This window comes from Periplaneta americana, chromosome 12, assembly GCF_040183065.1.
Source record: "Periplaneta americana isolate PAMFEO1 chromosome 12, P.americana_PAMFEO1_priV1, whole genome shotgun sequence".
NCBI lineage: Eukaryota > Metazoa > Arthropoda > Insecta > Blattodea > Blattidae > Periplaneta > Periplaneta americana.
The window spans coordinates 69,155,105-69,165,209 of record NC_091128.1 but is presented as its reverse complement, the minus strand read 5'-3'; the positions used below and the strand labels follow the sequence as shown (position 1 = coordinate 69,165,209).

The window sequence follows — 10,105 nt, the reverse complement described above, 5'->3', positions numbered from 1 at the left end:
GTGTATCATTAGCTTCTTCCTGCGAGAGGCGATTCATTTATGCCTATGTTTGTTTTATTAGTTTTGAACACGATAGGTTTATAACAAAATAACAGCAGTAATAGAAGAAATAAACAAACATTGTTAAAATGAGTTCAAATGAGGTTTCGGACATTGAAAATGCTGCAAATTCTGCAATTGAACATTATTATCACAATCGAAATCCCGCGTAAGATATGCAGTGGAATATAAAACATTTGAAGATTAGTGTTCCAAGAAATATGTAGAAAGTGTGACAGAGAAGCTGCATGCTAAAAGCCAAGTTCATTGTAGACACACTATTCGATGGTGCGGAGTACATTATCTTTTAAGCAGAAGTAGGCTAAGTGCATGTAAGTTAGTTGTACGCGTTTTTGAAACGAAAAGGTAAAGATTAACAGTCTATGAAATCTAGTATTTTTAAAAGATAAAAGGTTAGATAGTTTTAGTTGGTTATTTTACGACGCGAAATAACCAGTGTTTCTCATAGTTTCATTTGCAAAGTTCATTTGAAACTTTCCAATGGATAAGACTACAGGATGAAAGATATTGTACCCATTCACTAATTTTCCTATTATATATATATATATATATATATATATATATATATATATATATATATACTTATTGGCTTTTAAGGAACCCGGAGGTTCATTGCCGCCCTCACATAAGCCCGCCATTGGTCCCTATCCTGAGCAAGATTAATCCAGTCTCTACCATCATATCCCACCTCCCTCAAATCCATTTTAATATTATCTTCCCACCCACGTCTCGGCCTCCCCAAAGGTCTTTTTCCCTCAGGCCACCCAACTAACACCCTATATGCATTTCTGGATTCGCCCATACGTGCTACATGTCCTGCCCATCTCAAACGTCTGGATTTTATGTTCCTAATTATGTCAGGTGAAGAATACAATGCGTGAAGCTCTCCGTTGTGTAACTTTCTCCATTCTCCTGTAACTTCATCCCTCTTAGGCCCAAATATTTTCCTAAGAACCTTATTCTCAAACACCCTTAATCTCTGTTCCTCTCTCAAAGTGAGAGTCCAAGTTTCACAACCATACAGAACAGCCGGTAATATAACTGTTTTATAAATTCTAACTTTCAGATTTTTTGACAGAAGACTAGATGACAAAAGCTTCTCAACCGAATAATAACAGGCATTTCCCATATTTATTCTGCGTTTAATTTCTTCCCGAGTGTCATTTATATTTGTTACTGTTGCTCCAATATATTTGAATTTTTCCACCTCTTCGAAAGATAAATCTCCAATTTTTATAGTTCCATTTCGTGCAATATTCTGGTCACGAGACATAATCATATTCTTAGTCTTTTCGGGATTTACTTCCAACCCTATCGCTTTACTTGCTTCAACTAGAATTTCCGCGTTTTCCCTAATCGTTTGTTGATTTTCTCCTAGCATATTCACGTCATCCGCATAGACAAGAAGCTGATGTAACCCATATATATATATATATATATATATATAGAGTCCTGATTCACTCGTTATACGGTCAGGCATGCTAACCGTTACTCCACAGCGGTGGGCTATATCGCATAAACACTTCTTTGTCAAATGATCTCGTAGTGCGTTTTAATTTCTTGTCCTCATATCCCAGCTTGGGCAATCGTTCTAAAAATTGTCCTTTGGCTGGCTGACTGTCTTTACGAGGGCTGGACCTTGGAGCACAAAAGGTCACGAATTTTGTGGAAAGGTGTGGCGGAGAATCCAGCCAGGAGTCAACGGCCCTGTTCTGTGGAGTGGGTATGTATTGAGCACATGTTGTGTTCATTGTGACATTATTTGTGGCTTTCACTGTAGCTCTGAGAAGTTTTATTTTGGAACATTTAGTGAGAATGACAGATTGTAAGAAGTTTAAGCGACGTTTTAGATGCGAGTATCCGAAAACATGAGTTCCTTCACAATCGTACACTTATAAACGTCTTCATAGTGGAGGTCTACGGGATCTGTGCGCAATAGAAAAGGACTGTTGTAAATAATAATAATAAAAGAACATAAGAAAGGGTTAATGGTATTCGAGTGTCCTTGAAAATGAGCTCCAAAAATCTTTGGAAGCGGAGGGTAGTCAGTTTGAGCAATACATTTAAATATCTTGGCTGCAAAATCTCCGCTATTACTCCCAGAGATACTGAAATAAAGTTAGCAAAATTTCAACAATAATTATTGGAAACTATAAGAAGTATAAATAATACTTAAGAAGGTAAGCCTGAAAGTATTAAAGTTTCACAAAATTATGACTGCCCTTATCTTCTGTACTATTCGAAGACATGGACATTCGACACGCGACAAATATAGAAATTATAAGCAGCTGGAATGAGGCTGCTCAGATCAGATCTTAACGGCTACACACTGTTCAACGATGAGAGAAATCAAGAAATTCGGGATGAGCTAAAAATAAGCCTAATTACAGATACCATCAATAAATATCGAAAAATAGGCCTATCACCATGCAGTCTATTAAGAATGCCTCACAACAGACTATCCCACCAAATTCTGGAATACTAACCAACTAGAAAGAAGGACCCAGTCGACTTTGCAGGAGCTGGAGAGAACACATTCTAGCTTGAATATCTTGAAGTCGGAACAGGCCAAACTGTCAAACTCTTAACATTATTATTATTATTATTATTATTATTATTATTATTATTATTATTATTATTATTATTATTATTATTATATGGGAAGACGAGCAGTGACAAAACCGGGAGGCTGAAGGCAGATCTCCTTTTCTATATAGGCCTAGACTACTTCATAATTAGAACATAAAACACGAGAATCAATTAAAGAAAATATGGCATCATAGACACAAATAGGCCACCGGCGTGGCTCAGTCGGTTAAGGCGCTTGCCTGCCGGTCTGAAGTTGCGTTCGGGCGCGGGTTCGATCCCCGCTTGGGCTGATTACCTGGTTGGGTTTTTTCCGAGGTTTTCCCCATCCGTAATGTGAATGCAAGGTAATCTATGGCGAATCCTCGGCCTCATCTCGCCAAATATCATCTCGCTATCACCAATCTCATCGACGCTAAATAACCTAGTAGTTGATACAGCGTCGTTAAATAACCAACTAAAATAAAATAGACACAAATGACCTCCGCTTGGCTGTTTGAGGGCAGACCTTTGCACTTAGGCATAAGTTGTTAGCCTATTGTGCACTCTATATAAATTATGCGATGATTGTTCAAGTCCGACAGGTGGCCAAGGTGGTAGGCCTATTCGTGAATCCGATTCTGCCAGTAGGGCCATCCTGTCTCAGCTCTGACAAACCCGGTCCCATCCCCAGATGAGAACCTAATAAGTCCTAAGGCCTAGAGCCTCAAGTCTTTCCTATATCAGCATTGGAAGCCCGTACTGCCCAGAAGACTTCGCCCCAGCCTGTTTTTAACTATTGCGGATGATAGACGAAATGAGGGGGAAGACGGAAAGCGTTGGTGGAATGATAGCGGGCAACGGAGTTCCCTGAGAAAAATTCTCTGCAATGTCAACTTTTTCCACCACAGATTCCATCATGACCTGGCTGGGTTTAGAAACCCGGTCACCTGTAGCTACAATATACGGGCGCGCTAATGGTTGAGTCTCAGACGGAAAATGATCTGACACGCAAACATTCTTATGGGGGCAGATAAAAAAGTTATTTTCTTCTCCCACATGTCAATAATATTAAAACCAGTGCTTATACAAATTTTGGCTACTCGAGTGCAATTACAAGAGCCGTAAAAATAAGTTTCCCTGGGCCGTTTACAGAAAGAAAACACGATTTCATTGGGAAAATTTATTGGAAAAGATACAACATTGTTGAGCTATTTTTCAACATATTCCCCATCGGAATTAAGACATTTGTCATACCATGAAATCACACAGAGGTGCAGACGGCTGTCACACGCTGGTTTCGATCCCAGGTGGCAGACTTTTATGACACGGGTACAAAAGTTGATCCAGTAGTATGAGAAATGACTCAATTTCGATGGGGAATATATTGAAAAATAGCTCAACAATTGCTGTATCTGTTCCAATAAATCTTTCCACGAAACTTACTTTCTGGCGGCCCTCATAATTGCGATCAAGTGGTAAAAATTTATATAAGCACTTGTTTTGACATTATTAATATAGTGAAAAAAAATTACTTTTTTATCTGTCCCCATGAGAACGTTTGCTTGTACCATGTAACCATGATCAACCAGTTACGAATTAAGTTTGGAAATGCAATCAAACTGACAAAATAAATACTGGAAGACACATAAAACACTGAAATGACCAAATGTAATTGCTACAAGCGAAAAAGGTCTAAAATGTATAAGCTACTTAACCTATGCAGTAGATGATACTCTAAAATGAAGTGCAGTATTCGTATTAGCTTGTGCTAAGTTTATTTACTATACAACTGTACTACTTCTTTTTTTACACCTAATTAATGAGTTATTATTTACGACTAAGTAAAGAGAAACGACTAGCAACATATGAAATGTGGATATAGAGAAGAATGGAGCGTGTGAAATGGAGAGAGACAGAATAAGAAATGGAGCTGTGTTGAAAAGAGTGAATGAAGAAAGAAAAATGTCGAAACTGATCAAGAAGAGAAAAAGGATTTGGCTAGGTCGCTGAATGAGAAGAAACTGACCACTGAAGGATGCACTGGAAGGAGTGGTGAACGGAAGAAAAGTTCGAGGCAGAAGAAGATATCAGATGATAGACAACATTGAGATATATGGATCATATGTGGAGACTAAGAGAAAGGCGGAAAATAAGAAAGACTGGAGAATGCTGGGTTCGCAGTGTTAGGCAGAACACTATGTATAATAATAATAATAATAATAATAATAATAATAATTATTATTATTATTATTATTATTATTATTAATTAATGACATATTTGCCGAAATGCAACACAGGGTCTTCTATTCTATAGACACGAGCTTGATTCTCGGAAAGTCAAAGTGGAATTTAGTTGGTATGTTGAATAAAAATGGTAGCGAGACTTTTCTTTTTTCGCGGTTCAGACTCATCCTTACGACTAGTAGAATAACGCCGCCTCTTTCTTTTCAGAAGACGAACTCAATGCGTTCTTATGGCGGTTATCTTACGGAGGAAGAAACCTTGAGATTATGGGCGTAGCTACCTGGAAATTTAATGTTACGTTAGGTTGATTTTCAGTTTGCTCACGGATTAGATGACTTTAGTGGTTTGAGATCTCGAGTGACCTGAGTTAGGCGGAGGTCCGGCTTGATGTCAAGGAAATCCAGCAAGTATGAGTTTAAAGAGAGTAAATGAGAGTGGAGAGAGAAACGGGATGACAGAGAGGGCTTTGAAAAAAGAAAATGGACATTGAGGAAGTGTGGCAGGACAGAGGCAAAAAGAAAAAGTAATGAAAATGAAGAGAAAGGGACAGAGAGAAAGAGATAGAAGGAAAAAAAGAGATGGAGGGAAAGAAACAGTAATGGAGAGGAAGAGATCCTAAGAGAGAGCAAGAAAAAGTAACGGAGAGAAAGAGAGTCTAAGAGCGAGCAAGAAAAAGTAACGGAGAGAAAGAGAGGGGGAGAGAGAGCAAGAAAAAGTAATGGAGAGTAAGAGAGAAGGAGAGAGAGCCTAAGAGAGAGCAAGACAAAGTAATGGAGAGTAAGAGAGAGGGAGAGAGAGCAAAAAAAAGTAACGGAGAGGAAGAGAGCCTAAGAGAGAGCAAGACAAAGTAATGGAGAGTAAGAGAGAGGGAGAGAGAGCAAAAAAAAAGTAACGGAGAGGAAGAGAGCCTAAGAGAGAGCAAGACAAAGTAATGGAGAGTAAGAGAGAGGGAAAGACAGCAAGAAAGAGTAATGGAGAGTAAGAGAGAGAAAGAAGAGAGATAGTCCTGAAAGAAAAGAAAGGAAAACAGAGAAGACAAAATGAGGTGAGAAGAAGGATGAAAAGTTACGAGGTAAGTAGATGGAAGGAGAAATATGTAACTGAGCGAGGAAAAAAATATGGAGTGAAATAAAGTTATGGATAGTGGGTAAAAAAGAGACGGGGAGAGGTGGGAAAGGAATGGAGACAAGAAGAGAAGAATACAGAGAGAGAACGGAAATGATAAGAGATATAGAAGAAATGGAGAGAAACGAAATAAAAAGGAAAAGGAAAATAAAAAACTATCGTATGGAGGAGAGCGAGAGGTTCAGTGAAGACTACGGATGCGGGATGGATTCTTGTGACAGATCCAGCCGTCGACATATAATATTTGTGTGGAGCGCGACATGTTGCTTGTTTAATTGCACGCCGAGTGGGCGTCGGACGGCGCAGGTGTCCACATGTGTCGTCACTCCCACCTGACGCTGGGCGGGCCCGCGCCGGCCGACCAATGCGCCGCGTGCAGGCCCCGCCCCTTCACGCCCCTCCGTCTGCCTCGTCGCGTTTGCGCTGCTGCGACGCCTCCGCGCGACGCGCAGTCAGTGTTATGATCTCGTGGTGAACAGACATGGAGGCCGAGGACCACCATCTCGCGGACGAGTACGTGCAGGAGTTCGTGCTGGACCACTTGGAGGACGCCACGCCCGTGAAGCGGGAGCCGCCGGTAGTGAACCCCTGCAGCCCCCGGGCGCCGCCGCCACCGCCGCAGGCGGCCGCCCCGCAGAGACTGCCGCCGCTCTCTTCGCTGCACCACCACCAGATCGTCGCCCCGTCGCCTCCGCCGCCGCACCACCTGCTGACGCCCCCGGGACACAATGGCGAGGACCCCCAGCAGGGCTACCCGCTGCAGCAGCCCCTGCACCACCTGCACGGCGGCGGAGTGCTCATGAGGAGCAACAACAACCTGGTGACGCTGGTCTCCAGCACGACACACAACAGCCACCCGGGGACGCCCGGCACCCCCCCTGACACGCCGCCCGTCAGCACATCGCCGCCCACGTACCAACACGACCCGCCTCAACCGCCGCCGCAGCAGCTCCCCGGGGGCGGCATCAAGGGCTACACGGACATGGAGATGATGTGGTCGATCACGCAGTCCCTGCGGTACGGGGGCGGCGCGCACCAGGAACCGCTCGACCTGCGGCCCAGCAACCCGGGGCAGGAGCCCGACAACTGCTGGGGAGTGAACCCCCAACAGCAGCAGCAACTGCACGCCACGGTGATCGCGGGCGGGGGCGGCAAGATGGTGCAGCTGCCGGCGCTGCACCACCACCATCACCACCACCACGGCGACTACATGGGCGACGATGTGCACGGACCGGTCAGTCCCCGCACCCCGGGCGGCGGCCTCGGCTTGACGCGCCCCCTCAGCTGCGGCAGCAGCAGCGTCATGTCGCCCGGGGGCGGACAGCACCTAGGCTTCGGCTCGGGGGGCGCCGACGACATCCTCAACGACGACGCACTCATGTCGCTGTCCGTGCGAGAGCTCAACAAGCGGCTGCACGGCTTCCCGCGCGAGGAGGTGGTGCGCCTCAAGCAGAAGAGGAGGACGCTCAAGAACCGCGGCTACGCGCAGAACTGCCGCAGCAAGCGGCTGCAGCAGCGGCACGAGCTGGAGGTGACCAACAGGACGCTACAGGCGGAGCTGCACCGCCTCAAGCTGCAGCTGAGCAGGGTGGCGCAGGAGCGCGACGACTACAAGCAGCGCCTGGACCTGCTGAGGGCCGGCGCCGGATCCGACGGCGTGCACAGCTCCGTCAGCTCCTCCGGCCACAGCAACCCCAGCTCGCCGGAGTTCTACCTGTGACCGCCCCGCGCAGCCTGGAGCTGAGTCAACAAAGTGCCTCCTCCGTGTTGTCCGAACTAGTGCGATGCAACGTTTGATTACCGGCCGGGGTGTACTACAATTCTCAGGCTTCCACGGAGCCAACGTGTCGGAGCTATGAATCTGTTCCATCCTCAGGGAATGCAAGGAGAGGTGAACCTATCTGTTATAGGCTACAGCAAGAGCTATTCTCCCAAGAGCCGAGTTTTCGATATGCCTTGGCATACATAATGCTCTTGTGACCGTTATGCATTTACCTAAATTATTTCGGAGACTGAAAATTCACTCATAGACAATTCTCTCTAATCCCTTCCTCTGTAGAATTCTACGCATACAGTCTCAAATATCTCAATGTCGAAGAATTTCCGCCCCTCTGTAGCTTTCAGTAAACAATCTAACAGATAGGCTAACATTCTCACTCTCCTTGCTTTATCAGATGATGGGACCTTACAGTACATAGGTCAGAGACGTTTGATATTTCTGCACATAGACTATGGCTCAGTACAAATAACTAAAAAACTCGCCCTGGCCATAACATGTTCAGAGCTGAGAAGAAAAAGATTTTGGGTTCTCAAATTGTGAGTTGAAAAGTTTCAACTTTCCGGAATCACTTACAGACGTAATTTTCAGGATACATCGCTTGAAACTGAAATGATTGCCTACTCTGTTACCCAAACAACTGGTAGCCTATAACAACCGTGTTGTTTGAGATAGCAAAATAAAATAGACACGACAATGTAGGCGATCTTTCCAAGTTCAAGCGATATGAACCTGTAAGCAGCTCCTGAAGGTCAACACACGACTAGAGAGCTCATAATCTGCCACAGTGGAAGCCTGAAATCTCATGTTGACGGTTGCAGCGCTGCGAAAGGTTACAGACATTTGAATTCCCTCCGTCGGTAAGCAAATCTTGGTCGACCTATACCAAGTAGCAGAACGTCAGTTGTGTTTCATAAGTGCAGGAAACGTCCTTTTATTTTCCATCGGTCAGGTAGTTGCGTGTAAGAAGGGTGTAAAGCACTGTGCGATGTTCTTTCTGTTGGGTTTTTGTTGTTGTTTCTGGGTTATGATAGGTCTATGCTAGTGTTACCATTAGGGATATCAAGTGTTCGTTCTTTTGTTACTAAGTTTTACAATCTGTTTCGGGACGTTTACCTCCTTATTGCACGCACAGGAGGGGTGATGATGTAATAAAACCCACTTTGCATATCGGTCGGTCTAACCACGGGGCCGGTCTGTACAAATATTCCTCCCCTACTCCCCCACTCCCCCTATGTATAAACTTGTGGCGATTTGTTGAAGAAAATTACGTGACTTTTACGAGGGTGGGTGGGAGGAAAGGGAGACCATGAGTTGTGTCAAACAATAATATCCATTGTGTAATAAGTCTTATTTTTTTACGAAAACATAACTACAAAATGTTTTAGAGTTTATGTCTCTTACGGCTTTACTCATTTCAACGAGCATAGGGTGTTCGACAAACAACTTCACCAGAAAACCCGTGTTCTTCACCATTCCATCTCTTAGTATTGTATATTCGGCGCTAGAACAATAGTGGAGTGAACGGTTGCTGTGCATTATGTACCTGATCTTACAATCTTCTTCTTATGGATACGAGGAACTAGAAAGATGCATGCACAAACTGCAATAAATAAACTGATATTATTATTACAAATATAGAGTGCAGATCCATTATTATGATTACTATTATTTCAAGTTAAAAAAAATACAACAAGATAGAGGAAACGTTGTCCATCCCGGTCTCCTGACTTTACAGAAAATGCTTTCAAACATAATATTATATCTCAGATTGTCAATTCTTATAGCAAGAAGTGTGTTTTTAACAGTTTCTTACTACATTCATAACAAGATTAAATTGGTTGCCAGGTGACCGCTGTGACAACGTCATCTCAATGTTGCAATAAGCAGCATGTTGCAATGTAAATAGCATTAAATAAATGTATTTGTCACAAATCGCTATTGAATAGTGCTGTTTTCAAACCACAATCCTGGATTTATGGAACTACATTTTACATTTCATGTGACGTTTAGAACTACATGCAAGCGTTATATCGTTAATTTCAAATGATAAATGATTTCAATGACGTCATTGCCTACATTTAATCTCAGTAATTAACTTTTTGTTATTTATACACGCCTTAACATGCGGTCATAAGGCGTGTGTAAGATCTTTAGGTAGCCTATATCACTAGGCCGTTACGGTTATTGTAGAAGTTACTGAAATGTGAAACAATATCCGTATGGTGAATTATTATATCTCTGATTCTATAATAATAATAATAATAATAATAATAATAATAATAATAATAATATTAATTTTATTTATTATTAATATTAATGTGCTAGCCA

General features: G+C 43.1%; 1 protein-coding gene across 1 annotated transcript; it reads left to right on the top strand.

Moving 5' to 3' along the window:
- The first annotated feature begins 6,372 nt into the window (after positions 1-6,372).
- tj (traffic jam) lies at positions 6,373-9,702 on the top strand. Its single transcript, XM_069841500.1, has one exon. It carries the CDS (start codon positions 6,479-6,481, stop codon positions 7,715-7,717), a length of 1,239 nt encoding a protein of 412 aa, XP_069697601.1. The 5' UTR covers positions 6,373-6,478; the 3' UTR covers positions 7,718-9,702.
- Positions 9,703-10,105: the final 403 nt, after the last annotated feature.